This window comes from Hyperoodon ampullatus (assembly GCF_949752795.1).
Source record: "Hyperoodon ampullatus genome assembly, chromosome: 6".
Lineage (NCBI taxonomy): Eukaryota > Metazoa > Chordata > Mammalia > Artiodactyla > Ziphiidae > Hyperoodon > Hyperoodon ampullatus.
The window spans coordinates 126,900,790-126,923,856 of record NC_136919.1 but is presented as its reverse complement, the minus strand read 5'-3'; the positions used below and the strand labels follow the sequence as shown (position 1 = coordinate 126,923,856).

The following is a 23,067-nucleotide window of genomic DNA, read 5'->3' as shown; positions in this document are numbered from 1 at the left end:
ATCTACCAACTTCACGCAGCAGAAAATAAATCATTAACTTCGTGGTTAATCAACCTACTTTCCGTAAGTCACCAGCTTTCTCAAAAGATTACACTTCTTTCATTGGTTAGCTCATTTATGTTTCTTATATCAACATGGGGCCAGGGGCTAGGCTACTGGTTCTATTTGTTTTGTGCCTACTCACCTGTGACTGGTAGCTAAGTATAAATGTTTTGTGCCTACTCATAAATTCTGCCTACTCACCTGTGACTGGTAGCTAAGTATAAATGCTGTGTCTCGAGACCTGCTGTGTCCAGAACTGACCCTTCATTTTCTTGCCTGAGAAACTGAGGTGGACAGTGGACATATTTAAATTGGATTGAACAGTGAAATTCACTTTGTTCTAGCGACACAGTGAAACAAGTCTATTCATCTGACCACACACCAAAGACCTTCTGAACTGCTCTGAACTTAACCACTATCAGCAAAATGTTCTGTGGAGACTATGTAAGTATAATGGCTATTTCTGTAGAACTTTCCAGTCCTTTGAGATCTGAACCTTGTTTATAAAATTTCATTTGCAGGACTTGACATTTCCAACAGGAAATATTGGTGTTCTAATTTATCTTCATTAAAGTTTTAATTAGTAGATGCTCAGTGTAACCCTTAAACAAAGTTAATACTCTTAAATGTCAAATTCGTGCTAATTTTGAAGTAATGTATTGTTCTCTAGAGGCAATTTAGTGACGCCTACTTTCTTAAGTAACCTGACTCAGAATTCTAACTGAAGTTATAACAAGATGTTTTTGTCTCCATATTTATTTTCTATAAGGAACTAAAAATAAACCTGATTGTTAATTTTTATTTTAAATCTATGATATCTTCATAAAGTACAGTTCATTTTTGACTAATTATCTGTTGAATTTAAGCAAATGCAAAACTCAGTTTAGTCATTTTATTTTTCTTCCTTGTACGAATCATTTTGACCCAATTGCTCTAATAGTCCAGGAACTTTGGAAGAGCCTACATAGACACTGAGTTATCTAAATATACATTGTTTGAAAAGATATCCATTTCACATGGTCTTGGAAATTACACATAAATGTGCTGTGTTGATGATGATGGTCTGGAAATCTGTATTATGAAATATGCTTTCAGGAAGCCTTTAATTTTTAATGCAAAATCTTTATGCAAAAAATACAGCATAACTATTTGGTTAAACTTTGGCACAAAATAATGTTATTTACTCATTTACGAAGTATTAATTCCTAGAAAATTTTATTTACTTATATTGTTTTTCAAATATTGAATGAGGACCTAAAATGCAGCTACTTTCCATCACTGTTGGCTCAAGAATCTTAATTTTATCTTGAGATTTCAGGATCTCATTTGCAGTTGAAACTTACTTTTTTGTCTTATTAATTGTGAGGCAGTTACATTTCACCACAGAAATAAAAGTCATTAGGTAATTTAGGCCAGTACAGTAAATGATTTAGTTTGTAAAAATCAGGTTGCTTTCTCCCAATTATTACTTCCAAATAATTGTACTTGAATGAATAGAAATTTTCTCCCTTTTTATTCATTCTAGTGCAATTATTTGGAAGTAATTAATACTATATTCTGTGTGCCATGTATGGTTTTTATATTAACATTTATATGCCAATGTATCAAAATAAACATTTATAGAATATTTAAATTATATTTCAGGGATTATTCAAAGTTACCAATGATAACAAGCTTTTAAAGAAATGCAATGATTTGCCATGATTCTGGAACAGATAAAGAATACCAGAGATTTAAAAAGAAAAAAAGTCAGAGATTAAAAAGCTGGATTGGAGCAAACCTGAAAATTCACTTTAAGTATTTTTTGTGTGTGTGGTACGCGGGCCTCTCACTGTTGTGGCCTCTCTGTTGCGGAGCACAGGCTCCGGATGCGCAGGTCCAGCGGCCATGGCTCACGGGCCTAGCCGTTCTGCGGCATGTGGGATCCTCCCGGACCGGGGCACGAGCCCGTGTCCCCTGCATCGGCAGGCGGACTCTCAACCACTGCGCCACCAGGGAAGCCCTCACTTTAAGTATTTTGATCAGCTATTTCAGGGACAGATGTTAGGTTTTATGTATTATCTCAGCAAGTTTTGATGATAAAATGGTTTTACATAATCAATATTATTATATTTTAGAGCAATCATTTATATTCTTAAGATATATGGTCCAATTTGTAAAAATTTGGTATTAAAGAGACCAATATTTGAGGTTAAGTTCATCTGTTTAATCTCCATTCTGGGTCTGGCGTCCTTAAGCAAAAGATAAGCTCTTCCATGGGCAGGAAAGCAAAAGTCCTCATATCACAGTGCAGATAATTATTGACTGGGTGGCTTCTTAAAAACAGACTCCCAGCCCCTCTGCTCAGCAGTTCTAATTCAATATACATGACATCTGAATTTACCCCCTTCGTATAAATGCATGACTATTTTTGAGAACACCAAAGTAATGTGTTATGTCAGTTACAAAATATAGAAAATTTAAATATAAATCAAGCAAGAGGCAAGAATTATAGAAAGGTAGTTATATTTCTATAAGAAATAAGCATATGCACTCCTTTAAAATTACTTTCTAGAATTATGGAGTTAGATGATCCTCAATGATTAAGGTAATTTAAGTGAGTTAGTTACACTGGGATGGTAAATTTACCCTTGACGCACGCAAGTATTTTACTATGTGCTTAGCTGTAAAACTGTCTATTGAAAGCAAGACTTAATTAAAGGATTTTGGCAAGCTTGGAATTTTTTGTTGTTGTTGTTGTTGTTTAAGAAGATGTTGGGGGTAGGAGTTTATTAATTAATTTATTTATTTTTGCTGTGTTGGGTCTCCGTTTCTGTGCGAGGGCTTTCTCTAGTTGTGGCGAGTGGGGGCCACTCTTCATCGCAGTGTGCGGGCCTCTCACTATCGCGGCCTCTCACTATCGCGGCCTCTCTTGTTGCGGAGCACAGGCTCCAGACACGCAGGCTCAGTAGTTGTGGCTCACGGGCCTAGTTGCTCCGCGGCATGTGGGATCCTCCCAGAACAGGGCTCGAACCCGTGTCCCCTCCATTAGCAGGCAGATTCTCAACCACTGCGCTACCAGGGAAGCCCTGGAATTGTTTTGATTTATTTATTAGCCAGATATGAAGCCCCCTTCAGGAAGACGTTATTATAATTTACTTCTTGGAGCGGAGGAAATTTCACTGCAGTGTTAAAAAAAAACTTGCCGAAGCCAGCATCTAAACCAGGTATCTCTCGGTCATTGTAACTCAAGCTCTTATCCACTAAAATATACTGCCTCTTCCAAATATATTGCCCTGATTCTTCTAGTGAAATTGTTGGCTACTGTTGTCCTGTTTTGTCATCAACTGATCCCCCCTTTTTTTGTACAGAAGCATTATATTTACTATAGATTTCTTTATTGGGTTACACCCTTCCTTTTTGCCTCTAAGGAAACTTTAGTCCTATTCCTTTTCCTTTCCTTTTGACAGCTTTCCTATTTCTACCATATTTATTGACTAACAGAAAAAAGTTAAGCAGAGGCGTATCACAAGCAATATAACATATGGAATGCATATTCAGAACGTGAATTAACATTGTCTATTACATAGAGAGAAACTATTACTATTAAAATTTCCTGAGTCTCTACTAAACTTCAGGAGCTTTGTGTGCCTTGTCTAATTTAAGAGTCACAGAAAATCTTTTTACAAAAATACCATTGAACATGCAAGGGTTTTGCCATTCTTCTTGGAGGCTCCAGATACTCTGCTCAGTGGTTTTACACGTATTATTTTTAGGTTTCACAATCTTCAAGGAAAGTATTATCATCCCCATTTTCCATATGAATAAACTGAGGCTTAGAGAAGTTAAATAATTTTCCCAGCAGAAAGAGGGCAAACACGCCGAAGTGTGATTATCCCACATAATACAGAGTTTATGTTATGAAGGAAAGAGCAGATCCTTTGTGAGCCCAATTAAGAGAGGATGAGCACCAGTATCTTCACAAAGATGCTCTTTCTCATAAATGTGCTCCCAGGATGACTCAAGGACAGTCCAACATCAGCAACTGAGGCAACACCTAGCATGGGCAGCAAGACATCCTGCATTTTAGCCCAACTAATATGAAGTAACTGCGCTGCTGCTTAGGTGTGAATGGCAGGTGATGAAGGCAGACACTCAGTAAATCAGAAGCAAATTCCGGGCTTTCAATCCAGGAGGGACTGCAGGCTGAGCAGGCCTCCCGTGGGGGCAGAAGCTGTTGAGCGGAAAGAACTTTACTTTTTAAATTTTTATTGGAGTATAGCTGATTTAAAAGCAAGATCATTTTTAAAGCAGGTTTTTCCTATTGAAAGGGATTCCTGGGAGAAACATTCCAACCAAGAAATCTGATTTTGATTGCTTATCTGCAATACGACTCACTGAACAAATATTAATAAAAGGTTATTCATACTGTAGATTGCTTTTTACTATCACAAGACTGCACTGTCTGAACTTTACACACTAGGATTCAACAAAAGTTATGAATCATACTGGTTAGGGCCTCCACTTTAACTGAAGCTTCTGTTGAACTAATACGTTATTTGATTGGAAAATTAATTGCAGTCACTTTTTCCTAGTTGTGATATGTAAGCATGTTTGTTAAAATTTTAAAACTCCCTTTTAACAGCTATAGATTGCTTTTGTGGTAAGGGCTGGGCAAACATGACTGTAGAATAATAATTTAACAAGCACTCAGGCCAGCTTTACCCTGAGGATCCATGACTGAGGACAATGTACTTAATCTTTCTGCATCTCAACTTTCCTACCTGTAAAACGGGTGTTATCATAGCACCTGTATTAGAAGAGTCTCTTGAGAATTAAGTGGCAGGTAAAACACCAAGAAGACCAGGAGCATAAATAGCACCTGGAAAGGTGAACTATTATTAACAGCTTTATTAAGTGGTTGTGCCAAAGCTTGAACCCAACTAATGCAAAAGCCCTGGCTTTCAACAGCCTGATACACTGCTTCTGGAAGAGGTTGAGTTTGCACCCATTACACATATTCATAGATACATATATATGTATATTCATATATGTGTGTGATTGTTCCTACACATATTCATAGAGACATATATATATGTATGTTCATATATGTGTGTGATTATTCATAACATTTATGCATAAATTTGAATAACATCAAAAGTTTCATGGGTGGAAATATATTCTCTTAAACTCAGCGTAACATTTACCTATAAATAGTTTCTACCATGCTAAAACATTTCACAATCCTACTTCCTGCATCAGTTATGGCCAAATTCTATTTTTTATGGCAAAAGGCCTCATTGTAGGAATTGTATCCAATTCCTTTGTATCCAGTTCCTTTCCTCCAAATCTCTGGCTCCATCCTAACTGGGCTTTCACCCAAAGCCCCTCGCCTGAAGGGTCCGACAGAGGTAAGCAGCGACCTCCACGTTCCTGACCCCATACCCGACTCTCATGCCTTTTCTTGCTAGATATGAGTGTGGCCTGACACAGTCTCCTTTTGCCAGGAAAGCCCTGGGGCTAAATTCCGGAAACTTTTCTCTTTCCAACTTATAGCCACTCCTTTGGTCATTGCACCCAATCTGACGGTTTTAATGACAACGTACACACAGAGTCTTCTTTGAATATGTACCTCAACCCAGCATCTATGCCCAAACCCCAGATTCGTAACCAGGTGTCTACACAGGAAGCGAAAACTCTATCCCCCTTTTAGGTCAAAGGGGGGGAAAAAAGTAAAAACTTGGGCTAATCGGAGTTAGCCCTGATTCCTCTGTCTCCCTCATACCTTACAAATAATCCATCAGCAAAACCTTCTGGCACTACACATTCACAGTATTCATTATATGACCACCTCTCATCACTCCCTCTCCAACTGCCAGAACCTGCTGCAAATGTAAACAGCACTAGGGGCTGTAACACCCAAGGAACAGAAAAAATATGGTTGATGACAGTTTAATTTTTTCAAATTAATCAACCCACTTAAACAGTACAAGAAGAATGTCATTGGATTATGATAAATCACTCTAAAAAACTGTACTTCTTTTGTTAAGTCACGAGGTTAAAGACTGAAGAAATGATGTTGGAGCAATTAGGCTCAGAGTGATTTAAATGAGTCACATCCTCCTGGGATGAGGGGAAATGGGGAAAGCAGCCAGAGAGACGGCATTAGGAGGGCGTTACTTGCTGATTTTCCACTGCTGGAGCACCACCTCTAGACCAACACCCAGCCCTCTATCGACCACAGATTTCTGCTATCAGCACAAATTCCTTTTAATCATTCACCAAAAAAGAAAGGATTATGGGAATATTTTTAAGTCTTTCAGAGTTCACGCTGTCAATCTCCCTGCCTCAGCCTCTTTCGAATTGCCTCCAGGAATTCCTAAAACTCTGCTTAGAGTTTGCGGACATGCCTTTCTCATCCAGGGAGTAGAAAAGACTGCTTCTTAAGACCCATCTTCTTCTCCAGCATCCCATCTGATCACAACACGGAGTTGTGACTATATTCTTTCTCAGTTATACTTTGATGTATAACCTTCAGACATTCTGGTAATTATGCTCAAAGGAACCAGGAAAATAAAATGTTAACAGACCGTGACATGTATCATGTACAAAACACAAAAGTAATTCTAAGCTATTTGTGCATAAGATACCGTGTTTTACATTGTCCTGTTATGGAGAAAGTGGGAATCAATTTCACTCACAGGCTACTTTGGACTATCTTTTCATCTTTATTTTGTGGCAGTCTGTAATAAAGCAACTGAATATCAATGTATTTTATCATCCTATCTCTCAATTGCAATGTTTGTACTATTTTATTTTTAAATGAGTGAGAATTGATAGCATGGCAGAAATATTTTTTCAAGTTACTAACAAAAAGCACTTTAACCCCAGCAGACACATTGTTCTTAGAAATGTGTATTAGTAATGGTTTAAAAAATATACGAATCCTATTGTATTTTATAGTTGGGTGACTCTTGTGTTCTTGTCATCACTACAATATTAATCTGCTTGAATTACTGTTCAATTCTTTAGAGATACTGAATATATGTACACATTCTGCTAAGCTTTCATTTAGTTGCCAGTCTCAAAATGTTGTTTTAAAGGGTAAATGAAAAAATAGACAAGGGTGCTGAAAGATAGAGACACTGGTACCTGGGGCCACACACCTTCTGTGTACCTTTCTTCACCTGTTTACCGACTACTGTGTGTTTAATCAAGCATTTAACTCATAAAAAAAAAAGCAAATATTCATAGTGAATACAGTAGTCCTTTCAAAGCAAAAAAGAGTCGGATTTGTGAACCCTCAATAACATGTCAATTACTGGTTTTGAAATGGGAACTTTTGGTGCAACCGTGGTCACAACTGAACATACAGCAACTTAACTGCCAGCAGAAGCTCCTGGAGATCTCAGGCCCCTGCAGCCCTTATTCTGTGTTACTCCAGACACTGCCTGATAGGGTGACCATGTACAGACATGCCAAGTCTTCCTTCAAGGAGCTGGCTTCTTGATTTAGTGGACTTGGTCTTTTTCTTATGTATAATAATACTGATTTGGAGTAATCTGAATGCTTCAAAGATGGAAATGGTTTTGGAAAATGTTACTTTAGTTATTTAGCAGAGTGAAATAAGTACAAATAGTAACCCTGTCAGGGAGGAAGAAATTTTCCTCTATCCATCTAGGTTCTTCTGGCTGGTCTAAGAATTAAACGGACATGAGTGAGACAGATGAACAGGAGAAAATCATACAAAAGTTGAAAAGCATGTATACATGGGAGAGACCCAGGAAAACTGAGTCACTTGCCAAAATGGCTGAAACCCTCAGCTTAAACAACATCTTCAAAGATAAAAGAGAATGTTGGGGGGTAGGGGTTGGGACCTCAAAGGGGAGGAAGGCAATTCACATGGAGAAAGAAAAGCACACGTTTGATAAACACGTGTCTGCTGGGCCAGCAGAGACAAGGGGCACAGAAGGGATTTTAACAGACTTTGCAGGTCCCTCCCTGTCTACACACCTGGTTCATATTAAAGTGACCTATGCTGATGGTTCTCTCTCTCACCCTCTCTCTCTAGCTACCTATCATCTACCTTCATATTGATACATCCAATCTTAATTCAGCCCCACATTTTAACCTTCACCATTATTTACAAATTCTTTCTCACACAATAAAAACGGTAACTATCAATATCTAAAATACATGTGCCCATGTGTTTAACTCCATCATACACGTACATGTAGTTTAGAGTGTGCTAAGCCATAGCCCCGTGAGAAAGGAGAGGACGTTGTTTGGGTTCTTTCCATCCTTAGCTCTACAGTCTCCCAACACTATTTTATGAAGTTACTTAGGGCACGTCCCTTCTCCCAGCCCACTTAACTGTGGCTACCAGGTTCGTGTGTAATTTAGACAGATTTGTTGGCTACAATCTGCATTCCCTGTCGGGTCCCCTTACTTCGTAGCTGATTTTGTTAAGTTTAAATTTATGTGTGGTAAAATGTGTTCTTTGTGGTATATACACTCGTAAGCGTTTTGAGTCACGTATCCAATCCATTTCCTTATAGAGACTTCCATCACCCCAAACATCCTCCAACCTCCCGGTTTGCAGTCAACCAACACCCCAGCCCTCAAACCTGGCAAACACTGATCTGTTTACTTTTTCTCTACTTCGACCTTTTCCAGATTGTCATAGAAATGGAATCACAGACTATAAACCCATCTGGAAATGGCTTCTTTCACTTGGTGGGGTGCATTTAACAGTTATCCAAGTTGCTGCATGGATCACTAGCTGTCTTTTTATGGCTGAGAAGCAGTCTTAAATGAGTATACCGCTGTCTGTTTATCCATTCAGCTTGAAGGACAAACGGCTTGTTTCCAACTTTTGATAATGACAAGCAAAGCTTCTAGGAACACTCAAGTTAAGGTTTTCGAGTAAAGTTCCCATTGCTTTAGATAAATATCTAGGGGTCGGATTGCCAGGTTATATGCTAAGACTGTGTTTAAACTTTATAAGAAATTGCCCAATTGTTATTCCAAAGTGGCCCACAATTTTGCATTCCGACCAGCAGTGTATGTAGCAGTATCTCACTGTAGTTTTATTTTGCATTTTTTAATGTAAATGATATCCGTAGTTTTTCATATGCTTATTTATTATACCTTCATTGGAAATGTGTCTGTTTATAATGCTTACCTATTTTCTAAGTTGGTTTTTTTGTTTGTTTATTTTTTATTGGCTTTTATGTATTTTAGATAAAAGGGCTTCATAAAAAATGCGATTTACAAGTATTTTCTCCCATTCTGTGACTTGTCATTTCATTTTGTAACAACATTTTTCACAGAGCCAAAGTTTTCAATTGTGAAGTTCAATTTATCTTTTTTTCTTTAGAGATTGTATTTTTGTTGTCATGTCTAAAAAATTTTGACTAACCCAAAGTCATGAGATTTTCTCCTATATTTTCTTCCAGATATTTCACAGAGTTAACATTTCTATTTAGGTCTATGATCAATTTGGGGTTAATTTTTGTATAAGGTGTGAGGTATAGGTCAAGCTTAATTTTTTTTTTCATATGGATGTTCAGTTTTTATAGCACCATTTCTTGGAAAAACTATTCTTTCTCCATTGAATTGCTTTTACAACTTTGTCAAAAATTATGTATTTATATGGATTTATTGCTAGATTCTCTATTCTGTCCCACTGATCTTATTTTCTATAACATTAGCCAATACCACAATCTCATTATTACTGTGACTTCATAATAATTCTTAAAATCAATTAGCATTATTCCTTTAATTTTGTTTTTCTTTTTCAAATCTGTTTCAGCTGTTCTGATTCCTTTGACTTTCAGTATGATGAAATAAATAGATTGATTTTTGAATGTCAAATCAGCCTTGCATTCTTGGAATAAACCTCACTTGGTCATGCTACGTATTCTTTTTATATGTTGCTGCATTGGAATTTCTTATATTAGATTGGGCTTTTTTTTTTCTCTCTCTCACCGCTGTGGCCTCTCCCGCTGCGGAGCACAGGCTCCGGACGCGCAGGCTCAGCGGCCATGGCTCACGGGCCCAGCCGCTCCACGGCACGCGGGATCCTCCCGGACCGGGGCACGAACCCATGTCCCCTGCATCAGCAGGCGGACTCTCAACCACTGTGCCACTAGGGAAGCCCTAGATTGGGCATTTTTGCATCTATGTTAATAAGTGTTACCGTTCTGTAATTTTCTTTTCTCGTAACAGTTTTGCTTTGGTATTAGTGCAATTTTGGCTCCATGAAATGAGTTAGAAAGTGTTCTCTTCTATTTCTTATGAGACTTTTTAAAATTGGTTATTATTTACTCCTTGAATGGTTGGTAAAAATCTCCAGTGAAACTAAGTACCTGAAGTACTTCTTGTTGATGTGATGCTAACTATGAATTCGATTTCCTCAAGAGATATGAGGCTGTTCGGGTTGTTTTTCTTGAGTGAATCTTGATAGTTTCCGTCTGCCAAGGAATTTAAATTGTCATATTTATGGACACAGAATTGTTCTTAGCATTCCTTTTGGTAGTGATGTGTCAGCTATTTTCATATTTACAGTTTGTATCTTCTCTGTTTTTCTTTGTCAGTCTGGCTGGAGTTTTATCAGTTTTGTTGTTGTTCAAAAAGCAAGCTTATGATTGCCCTGATTTTATTTTTCTCTTTTTAATTTTATTGATTTCTACTCTTGTCTTTATCACCTCCTACCTTCTGCTTGCTTTGAGTGTAATTTTCCATTATTTTTCTAATTTCTTATGGTGAAAGGTTAAATTTTTAATTTGAGAACTTTTTCTCTAATATATGCATTTGATGTTATAATTGTTCCTTTAAGCACTGAAAGAAATTGAGTATCATAAATGCCAGACTTTCATAATGAATGTAGATGGTTGACTGCTTCTCCTACCTGGTTTTGATAAGAAAAAGTCCGTGAAATCTTGAAAACTGTTATACTCTGTGATCAACTTGTTAATGTTGCACGGTAGAAACAATTATAGATCAACAATTTTTAAAGCATTTATTATGAATTTCTAATATATATGAGAAACATAAAATAAATACAACTGTGAAAATTTAAAAGACTAAAAATTTTAATTTTACAACTCAATGAAATTAGCATTTCTAATTTTATAGAAAGTTGATTCTTGAAAATGGTAGCGTCCCCTGAAACTCTCAGAAGAAGAATCAAGACCTAAGTGGGGTTACAGGTTGAAGTTAATGGTGATAATGAGGAAGAAGAGGAATAGGATTAATAACTACTACTGATTGACATGATACCTCACCATTCTTCATAAATAACTCAAGTAAACAAAGTACCTTTGTAACTCCACAATGCGTGAATCAGGAGTGCTTAAGTAACTTGCTACATTGTACAGCAAGGAACAAAGATGACTTGAGACCCAGCCAGCCTGACTCTAGCAAGATAGAAAAGTTCACCAACAAGGGAGGTGAGAGAAGTTGCTAACTTTTACTGGCTACTCTTTATCCTTCACAATGTCCAGAGAAGGTCACTATCAGATGTTTCCTGGGTACAGCCTACATGATATTTGTTACAGTTTTTCACCGACGTGACAGACGTTTCCTTTCATGCCCCTCTTTTAATCAGGAACATGGTAAACCATGGAGAATAAAGATGCTTCACATAGAGAGATGGAGGGGTTTTAGTCAGCGGCACAGAACACGGACAATTTCATGGAGTTTCTAGGAAGAGTTAGCCCACGTTAGGTGGGGGGGCCTCTTAACTCTTCCCTGAGAGGTCCTCAGAAAAACAAAGTTTACCATGAAATCATCGCCATATGAGTATCCCTTTCACATGGACCCCACTGGCGATGGTCTAAGCAGATCAATCAAAGGGAAAAAGTATGGATTTACTTGATTACAAATCAAAGATTGAATAATTGAGTTTAATGTAAAATAAAGACAAACCTTTATAATTTGTAGTCAAAATGGCTCGTAGTTGGTTGCAGTTTCCATGGTTAGATAGTTCTTTGGGAATGAAATAATTACGGACTGAGAAAATCGACAAAGCGGGTAACAGAGCAAAGCAGAATGAAGACTTTCAGTGAAAGATGGGAAGCAAGTCCTAAGAGGTTTTTTAAGTGAATCTCTGACACACTGTTAATTTAACTTTTCTGATTAGATAAATGAATGTACTGTTATTTATACTTTATTTAACAGGTACTTTTGGAAAAAAACAATTTTTTTCAGGTAGTTAAATTAAACTTGGACTACTTATCAGAGAGAAAACAATATATACCTTTACTTGATTCCTACTTTGTCCGTTTAAACTCTACAGGGCTAGTTTCCCCTGGGTCCTGTCTTAGTCAGCTCTGGCTGCTGTAAGAAAATTTCATAGGCTGAGGTAGCTAAACCAACATTTGTTTCTCAGAGTTCGAAGGCCTACAATGCCACGATCAAGGTGCCAGCAGATCCTGGCCCTGCTGAGGACCGTCTTCCCGGCTCACAGGCCTCCTTCCCACCATGCCCTCACGCGACAGAGACACTCAGCTCTGGCCTCCTCTTCTTATCAGGATATGAATCCCATCGTGGGGCCCCCGCCCTCAGGACCTCATCCAAATCTAGTCACCTCCCAAAGGCTCCTTCAAACGCCTTCACACTGGGGATTAGGGCTTCATCGTATGAATTTGGGGGACACAAACATTCTGCACATAAGAGATCTCATGACTTGGCTTTTGCTCTTTGGTACTTAAATATTCATAAATCACTTCCACTCACAAAAATGTATAGAATTTTTAAATATCTAGATCTGTGCAAGGTAAAAATTTTGAAGATGTTTTTTAATTTTATTTACTTTTTTTTTTTTTTTGCGGTACACGGGCCTCTCACTGTTGTGGCCTCTCCCGCTGCGGAGCACAGGCTCCGGACGTGCAGGCTCAGTGGCCATGGCTCATGGGCCCAGCCGCTCCGCAGCATGTGGGATCTTCCCGGACCGGGGCACGAACCCGCGTCCCCTGCATCGGCAGGTGGACTCCCAACCACTGCGCCACCAGGGAAGCCCTATTTACTTTTTTATTGAAGTATAGTTGATTTACAATGTTGTGTTAATTACTGCTATACAACAAAGTGATTCAGTTATACATATATATATATATATACAAATTCTTTGTTTTATATTCTTTTCCATTATGGTTTATCACAGGATATTGAATATAGTTCCCTGTGCTCCACAGTAGGACCTTGTTGATCCATTCTATATATAAAAGCAACATTTCTTCTTAATTAAAGCATCTCTCCCTCACCTACTCCTGCCAGCTTCAGGTCAAAACCCTGCATTAGTAAAGAGGATGAGACTGAGTTTTTTATCCTTCTGGGGGTGGCCCCCTCCACCTGTGAGTCCCCTGACTGAGGCACCCAACACCCCCCAGATTGGGGAAGAGTGTTCACGTGGGGGAAAAGTTCAGGAACGCCTTGGGTCTTACTTAACAGGTATTTTAGTCACTGATGCTCTGTGGCCGTAGAAGATGTCTCTCTGGGACCACTGTGGTTTACAGGACACCTCTCGCTGGCAGGAATCTTCTGAAGTTTATTTATCCGCCTGTTCTCGGAGTTCCTATTACTCCCCCTGAAGAAAGATGTGGAGCCAGATCCCTTCAAAATGACTTGTGACGAACGTGTCCTACTTTGGGGCTCCCACTGGGTCCCCAGTACACACGCGCACGCCCTTCATCCCCACCAGCTCTGGGATGGAATAAACACTTGGAGCTGAGGCATCCCCAGTAAAGCCGCCCTCCTCACACTGGGCAGCTGCTTAGCCAGAGTCTCGGCTTTAGCCTCATTTGCAGTGTGTGTCACTGGGTGCCCAGAACTCTGTGGACATATTCAAGTTCTCCAGGCAGCCGCCTTGTTGAAGACACCCCTGCCCTGCACCCTTCACCCCGGTTCCCATGGCAGCACAGGAAGGTCTCAGAACACCCTCACCTCGACCCAAATACTCCCACCTATAATTTCAGAGCCGCTTCATCTCCTCCAGGTTGCTGAGTGGCTAAGATTTACAAAACTGGTTTCTAGAACCTTCTTTGAAACCTCCGTCCAGGTGGTCCACCCTTCACTTTGGAGTGTGGATGCTGCTGGCAGCCACTGTTTTGCCAGAAAATTAGAGCCTCAGGGAAATGGAACTATGAAGGGACCAAAGTTAAAATCCTACAACAGTGTTATATAAACATCTTGACTGTTTGCCACTTTTTCCCTATTGTTTGTCTATCAAATGAATCTCTCTACCAATCTTCACTTTCCAGAAAGAAGATTAATATATGTCTCATGTGGTACAACCCATAACTGATTCGCATCTAACACACCCATATTTTATTTGGTAGAAATTTTCCCTTTAATATAAGACACCATATGAATGTTGATAGATTTTGGTCTCCTCAGCACGTGTTCTCAGGTTTTGTAAAGTATCTGAATACTAGTACTGCTTTACCTCTTACGCTTACATTTCTGTAGCTATTACATTTTTTAAATGAAGAAAAGTAACATAAAAGCATATCAAATGCAATTTAGAGCAGATTATGGCACTGTACTTAAGTGCATACTAGGAAAATTACAGGTGCGTTACCAATGCTTCAAAGTGTAAAAGTAACCAAGTGAGTATTACTTTAAAAAATAAAAGGATTGGATTCCCCCCTTGAGTAGGTGGTTATCATTTCCTGAGTGTATCCTGGTATCATTGTGGGGTTTGACAAATAGCTGACAGATTACTTTGAAGATTAAAAAAAGGGGGACACCTTTACCATATAATCAGATGGCCATCAATATTTTCTGAATTTTTCCCTTCCTAAACATTAGATGACTTCTGAGATCTATTCTTCACAATGAGGTCACCTCTTAATTGCTATTTATCAGAACCTTCATCAACTTTTACAAGTAAAAGCATAACAAAATGTAAATCCAAGAACCCAGGTACTCTTGAGAAATTTAAAATTACCTTTAAATACTTTAAACAATTTAAAAGCATTTTATCTATTAGTAAAGTTAATTAATGTCTCCCTGATCTTGGATTCCTTACTATGATGACATCAATGTATTTCATTAAGGAAGTAGAAAGCTGTGAACCAACTGATGTAAAACCAGTCAAGGTACAATGTGGTCCTCTGCCTCCTTCATCCCCAGAGCACATGATGGCCTGAGGCACAACTAATGTCTATAAAGAAATCTTCTAGTAACGAATGTGATTCCATATTTCTACCTTTATTATGATTCCATATTTTTTCCATGTTTATTGTGATGCCATATTTTTTCTTCAGTATAATTCTTTGTTTTTGTTTTTTGTGTGTGTTTTTGGGTTTTGGTGTTTGGTTTTGCTTTGTTTTAGATTTATACATCTTCACTCACTGAATGAAATAGAAATGCTTTGCAGGATACTTATTTAAAACAGTTCAGAGCAAAAATTGCCCTACACAAACTGGCCATTAGTCTAACTCTGTAAAATATATTAGTCATATGTCTATCAAAATTAATTGCAAAATTCTAAAACTTTTGTTTGGGTTAAATTTCCCTCAATAGAGAAATATAAATTTTCTTCATTTTATAGCTAAACAACTTAATTTACGGATTATCCAGCCAAAATTTTATTTAGCTGAGAATTGTTTTTTTAAAAAAACCATATTCTCTGTGCTATAAGGCTGCTTTCCACTAGCTATCTATTTTACATTTGGTAGTATTTATAAGTCCATGCCTAGCACAGGGAGATCAGCTCGGTGCCTTGTGACCACCTAAAGGGGTGGGATAGGGAGGGTAGGAGGGAGATGCAAGAGGGAAGAGATATGGGGACATATGTATATGTATAGCTGATTCACTTTGTTATAAAGCAGAAACTAACACAACATTGTAAAGCAATTATACTCCAATAAAGACATTAAAAAAAATAAAAATAAAAACATAGGCCCTTCCTGAGACTATACAGATAATTCCAGAACAAAATTTACGATATCTAGAAAACAGGTCACACTGCTTAACACGGATGCTTAATTTGTATTTTCAACATATATTTATAGGTAAAGCTTTACTGTGAACAGTATGTTCATCAGATCAAATGCATGGATGTAATTAAATTTCTGCTTGTTCATACTTGTTTTATAGCTCTTATTAAAAGTAAATGTAGGAGCTTCCCTGGTGGCGCAGTGGTTGAGAGTCCGCCTGCCGATGCAGGGGACGTGGGTTCGTGCCCCGGTCCGGGAAGATCCCACATGCCGCGGAGCGGCTGGGCCCGTGAGCCATGGCCGCTGGGCCTGCGCGGCCGGAGCCTGTGCTCCGCAACGGGAGAGGCCACAACAGTGAGAGGCGGCCCGCGTACCGCAAAAAAAAAAAAAAAAAAAAAAAAAAAGGAAATGTAAATAAAGCTTGTTTGGAGATTAAAAAAAAGAAAAACATATTCTCTTGCTTTAGTTTATATTAACTCAGAGAAAAGAAAAAATCTCATACCAACTAGAACCAAGCATTATTATAAAGGTAAAATCTGTTGGGGAAAGAACATCATGATTTTTTCACAGTAGCCTTTCAGCGTTTTAAAAGGAAGTAAATGGTAGGCCAAAGAAGCCATTCTTTTTCTCATTAACATCTCAAGAACATGCAGTTCACTAGATAACATTATCACTGATTTCTGTTAACGAAAGCTAAAGAATTCTTATCACCAGGAGGCTGTTTCTATTTGTGAAACAGATTATTGGGCTTTGAGAGTGCTGGTTACTAACCTCTAAAAATATCAAATTAGAGGAGAGTGGCTGAAATCACCAATCATCTAAGAGCTGCAACCTCATTTCGTAGAAATTGTTCTAATAAACCCATGAGATGCAATTCTTCACACATTAAATGTCAACATAATCTCTATCTTAAAAGTGAAATTCAGGACTGCATGTGTTCTTTGAGTTTGAGCTATAGATCCTATGTTGAATTTGCTTCCTAGTTAACCTTTAAAAAGTTGAAGTTATGATATGCTTTATTCCTCTAGATTATGTTATGGGCATTAAGATATTTTAACTTTTTATAAGGGACATAAACAAATATGAAAGTAGCATTAGGTTTTTGAAATATAAGACTAATAATCAACAAAGAGTAAAAAAGAAGCAGCATGAGAGGTAGGATGTACAGGGAAAGCACTGGGTCTAAAGTCAAAACACTATTATTCTGGTCCGCCAATCATTAAGCCAATGGTGTTATATAAATATTGAGTCATCAGTTTTTATATGTAATGTAGAAATAAGAACACTTGCCTTGCCTGATACAGCTTTGTTGATAACTTCAAATCAAACAAAGAACGTAAAGGCGCTGTTTAAACTGCAAAGTAGCTATACAGCAAGCAAGAAGTATAGAGCCTCCCTCACCTCAGAAAACCATGTTTGCAAAATACCCTTACACATTGTCTTATTGGGGATGTGGATATGTTTATTAGATTTAAATGTGATTTCAGGTCTTTTTAAATAATATATTATGGATGAAAATTAACAGAATGTTAGGACACATTATTAATTAGACTATTCATACGTAAGGTTGAGCAGTATTTTTGTATCTGCTGCACGATATTTTTATCTTCAAAGATAAGAGCAGAAGAGACTCTAAGATATCTCCTATAGAGTGGTACACGAGGAAAAGACAGACTACCAAATATGTAACACATGATTCCATTTGGAAAAATACAATTATATGTAAAGATAGGAAAAGCACAAGAAGAGGATGTGGCAGATATTTCCTTTTGTTATAGACATTAAATATAATCTTTAGACAATGAGATCATAAATGATGTTTTAACTTTTTGTCAGAGATGTTCTTATTTGCTAACTCGATTATATTGAGTGTAGGTTTATTATTTAATGATAAAAAATTCCCACTTGAATTCCTTCAATGTTCAGAAGGGAGTCTAGCAGTTAGGAACATAGGGGTTGGTTTTTGAAGTCTGTGAGTCTGTTTTGTAAATAAGTTCATTTGTAACTTTTTTTTTTTTTTTTAGATTCAGCATGTAAGTGATGTCATGTGATATTTGTCTCTGTCTGGCTTACTTCACTTCGTATGATAATCTCTAGGACCGTCCATGTTGCTGCAAATGGCATTATTTCATTCTTTTTTTGGCTGAGTAATATTCCACTGTATATGTGTACCACATCTTCAAAAACAAACTTATGGTTACCAAAAGGGAAACATTGGGGGGAGGGATAAATTAGGAGTTTGGGATTAACATATACACCCTACTATATATAAAATAGATAATCAGGGCTTCCCTGGTGGCGCAGTGGTTGAGAGTCTGCCTGCCGATGCAGGGGACACGGGTTCGTGGCCCGGTCCAGGAAGATCCCACATGCCGCGGAGTGGCTGGGCCCATGAGCCATGGCCACTGAGCCTGTGCGTCTGGAGCCTGTGCTCCGTGGCAGGAGAGGCCACAACAGTGAGAGGCCCGCGTACCGCAAAAAAAAAAAAAAAAAAAGATAATCAACAAGGATGTATTGTATAGCACAGGGAACTATACTCAATATTCTGTAATAATCTATATGGGGAAAGAATCTAAAAAAGAATGGATACATGTATATGTATAACTTACTCACTTTGCTGTACACCTGAAAGTAACACAACATTGTATATCAAATATACTCCAATATAAACTAAAAAATTAAATTAAAAATAAAGAAAAGAACACAGGGGCTGGAATCAGACCGAGCTGGGTCTGAATCCGGGCACCATCGCTCACTAAGTATGTGATCTACGAACAGAAATTGACCTCTCTAAACCTCGTAGCAATAGTACCAACCTGGCTTGTGTGTATTTTTGATTGTTTGTTTAATTCCTTGGAGTTCAGTAGTGTAAATTAACACGATTTGGGGGACATACTGGAAACTCAATGGGTGCTGACTATTGGATTGAGGTACTAATAGTATTGAACTACTTCTGTTCTTCACTTGACTTCCTTGCACTGATTCAGCTTCATTGGGCTGAATCATTCTTATCGTGACCTGAAAAGGGTACCTAGGTGGTATATTTTTCTTTTGCCCTTTCTTTTAAATTAGTTTGCTGGGTTTAAAACTTTTGAATCCTAAATTGTTTCCTCTGAATTCTGGAAAGACTGATCAAATGCCTTCTAACATTTAATTTTGTGGAAGAGAATTCTGATCCCAGTTTGATTATTTCCCTTGTAAGCAAACTTGAATATGTTGTCTCTTAAGTGTTGATTTTTTCATTAATATTCCCCCATACGGATGGTCCCTTTTCATCACAAGAATGTGATTCTTTCATTGCCTGAATTTTTTCTACTTTTTCTTTTATTATTGTTTTTCTTCCATTGTTCTGCTCTCTCCCAGCGGTATACACATTAAGTATAATGTCCTAAATTATGTCTCCATATTTTATTGTTTCTTCCATAGTTTATAATCTCATCGCCATTCCTTTTTTCCGTTTATTCTGAAAGACGCTGGACAGAATTATCAAGTAGCGATAATCTCCTTACAACCCTCTTTAGGTGGCATCAGTCACATGAAATTCTTCTATGATCTTTTACACTATGAAACATATTCTTTCTGGTAACTTCAGTGACTTTCTTGATTTACTTATAGAACAGTAATAACCCATTGCCTTTTATTTATCCAGACCGAATGTTACTTCAAATTTCCTCGTTATATCTTATCAAATGCTAACTTCCCCTAAACAGCACCCAAAACACTGCGAGGATGAAGCACATCTAAGGGAAGGTCTACCTTGATGATCTTAATAGCACCTCAGAGAGGAGGGGGAACAGCAGGATATTTATGAGGCTTGGGGGGTTTGGTTTTAGTGTATCTTTTGATGAGGGGGTGTGGGCCTGACTGGGAATGAGCAAGTTTGTGATGTAAGAGTTTAGGATGGGAGGACACGTGGAAACAAGGATCCCATGGTGACTGTTAATTTTCTGTTGCTGCTATAACAAATTACCACAAGGTAGTGGCTTAAAACAAATGTATTTTCTTACAGTTCTGGAGGTCAGGAATCTGAAAACAGTTTTACCAGGCAAAAGTGGGGCTGTCAGCAGGGCTGGCTCCCCCCGGAGGCTCTGGGAAGGATGGCCTCTTCGGCTTTTCAAGCTGCCAGAAGTCACCCGCATCCCTGGACCATGTGTCCCTCCTTCATCTTCACAGCCAGTATTGTGGCGTCTTGCTTTCGGCTTCCCGTCACCTTCTTCTCCTGTAGTCAAATCTCCCTCTGGCCCCCTCTCATAAGGGCAGGTGGGATTATATTTACAGCCTCCCAGGTTAATCCAGGATAATCTCTCCATCTCCAAATCCTTCACTTAATCACACCTGCAAAGTCCCCTTTGGCAGGTGAGGTAACATTCGCAGATTCCAGGGTTTAGGAATCGAATATCTTGAGACTTCAAGAGGAAGCAGTCATTTGACGCCATCGGTTTTACTCCAATGAGGTTGAGTTTTGTAGTCTTCTACTACATATTACTAAGATAAAGCTTATAGTACCTGTTATTAGGATAAAGTTATCATCAATTTCGTCTTCCTACACAACTGTTTCCTCAAAACATACGGTCACGTGAGGGAAGACACTCTTGGATGGTAATCATAAGAGGCCGTGTGGGTGAATCCAGGCTCCTCCATGCTTTTCTTCAACTCCTTGACATCCACCTACTGAACTGTAAAGATTTTACAGCAACTAATTTAGTAATTGGTTCGTAGTCATAAACGCTTCTGCATCAATCTGAAAATATAACTCAGCCTATCTTAATATCAGTAGCTGTGGTAGACATCAGATCATTAAGGTTTATTTTGATTATATGATAGATACATATTTCCTTTGCAAGTGTAACCCAGATGTAAGCTGCAGTCCTCCTGTCCTTTACGACTCAAATTAAGTTCCCACAAATTCTTCTCCCGGTTACTCCTTCTCCCTAAAGATTCTTATCTGAGGCCAGAGGAACACAGGGAACAAAGCTCAGTGGTTCTCTCCCTCACTGTAAGCGATGCTTCCATTCCTTTCTGTTCATGTGGGAGACATCCAGCCAGCCCATGTGTGCTGTCCCGTCTCAGTGGCTGGTGGCCCATCATGGGACAACCCTAACTCCTTCCCTCCTGCAAAACACCATCAATAGAAAGCCATCCCCACCAACACTGTGCCTGGCCCCCGCCACGTCCCATGCCAGCCCCACTCCCCGTGGCCGGCAGCAGACTGGCAGAACCCCGGGGGCTGCCACTCTGTGTACCCAAAAGTCCCACCACGAGGGAGGGGTGGGGACGTGCAGGCAGCAGCTCAGACACTCAGAGGGACTGGCCCACACATACGAGCTGGATAGCTGGCCTCCTGCCCGCTCGAGGACATGGTCTGGGTGTCCTGGATCTGGGGCTGGAGCTGGACGTGCCAACTGCCCTGCCAGGTGCCGGGCCAGGGTGTCTGCTCTGCCTGGCACCATTCTTGTCCATAGCGGTCACCAAAAGAGACAGAAAACAACGGCGGATCATGATAACAGGGGGGGTCTACACCGGGGTTCTACTGAAGTTCAATATTAGACATTCTGTTCTTAAATGCACTTTGGTGACCCAGCTAATGGGAATCTATTTTTGGCTGTCTTTCTCTAATTTCCTCAATCCCTCCTTCACTCACTCACACACACACACACACACACACACACACACACACACACACACGCGCGCGCCCCTTTCTTGTTCTCTTAGAATTGGTATAAGAAGAAGAACTTATGCTTTTAGGGTTTTGGTTTTACCCACAAGGTCCTTTGCAAATAGAGATATTTCTCAGTTGCAAAGATGAATAAAGGGCCTCAATCGTACATGTTATTTTACATCAGTTTCAGCTCTAAGGGAAAAGGCTCCAGCCAGGGAGTCAGATCTGGATTTGAGTGTCAGCTTCACGACACATGACCCACATGGCTTCAGACAACTTAGCCTCAGAATCTCCTCATCTGTGAAATAAGCTTAGTATCACCAGCTTCACAAGACCGCTGAGGTGATTACCCAGGAAATGCAGGTGAAAATGCCCAGAGCACAGCCTGCTTGTATGAATAATGAATTTTTAAGCTGCTGGATGAGAGCAGATGTCTGTGGTCCATGTATTTTTCTGTTTAGTATTTTATAAACATTCCTAGAGCCCACTGTCTGCCTAAGGCGCTGCCCTAAACGCTCTGAAAAGCAAGAGAAGCAGTGTCCCTGCCCTTCAGAAACTGAAAATTTAGGGGAAAAGGCAAATGCAAACAATGCAAGGCCGTGGTCAACAGAGGTGCAAAGTAAACCACAGGTAATACTCGATAAAACCTGGAAAGACCCCACATAACAGGTGGAATTTGAGTTGAGTCCAGAGTTTGGCTGGAATGAGAGTAATTCTGCATCACTATCCATTTGTGTGACTTGTCATACCATACCTCTCCCAAACTGTTTCCTGGAAATCCAAACATTCTTCCTTTATTCACGAGAACAGTCCAATCTCTAAATTTGCACAACCACTCACGTTCAGGTCCGTTTTCCACAAAACAAAGGACGCCCAGTTAATGAGACTTACTACTCTTGGAAACCTGGTACAACTAGGAATGGATATTTTCTGCTGTGCTCCTGGCACTCGAGCAGGATGTCCTGCAGCTCTGGCACCAGGAAGAGGGTAGACAATTCCTGGGGCGGCAGGTGGGGGGGGGGCGGTGTCAGGAAGGACTCCCTGCACAGAGGGCCCTGGAGCCATCAGTTAAATCCTGAACAGATGTTCACAGTGGAGTCAGAGGATGCGAGCGTGTGTGGAGATGGGCACGGGTGGAGAACAATCCAAACAGAAGGGACGGAAGGGACAAGGCCACAGAGTCACCCAGGGCTGGGGTGTGGGCTGCGTGTCGTGTATAGGAGCCGAGAGGCTCAGGGCGAGAAAGTAAGACACGAACCCACGCAGACGGTCAGGGACCAGTCCTGAAGGGCACTGTGCACACTGTTAAAATATCCGATTGAGTCTCACAGTCATCTATTCTCAGTCATGGGAACGAGGTGCCGCGAACACTGAAAATACTCCCATCAAGACCAACGAGCCAAAGCTCGAACGTCTTTTTCTATTCTATACACTCATGTTTTG

At 39.4% G+C, this 23,067-nt stretch overlaps 1 protein-coding gene across 1 annotated transcript in view; it reads left to right on the top strand.

Moving 5' to 3' along the window:
- Nucleotides 1-468: 468 nt before the first annotated feature.
- Nucleotides 469-23,067, top strand: part of ANXA10 (annexin A10) — a gene marked incomplete at both ends in the record, with an annotated part of 65,985 nt that continues 43,386 nt past the window's right edge. Inside the window, one exon of the mRNA XM_079706650.1 lies at nucleotides 469-486. Coding sequence (XP_079562776.1) covers nucleotides 469-486 — 18 coding nt within the window. The remainder of the gene's footprint in view (nucleotides 487-23,067) is intronic.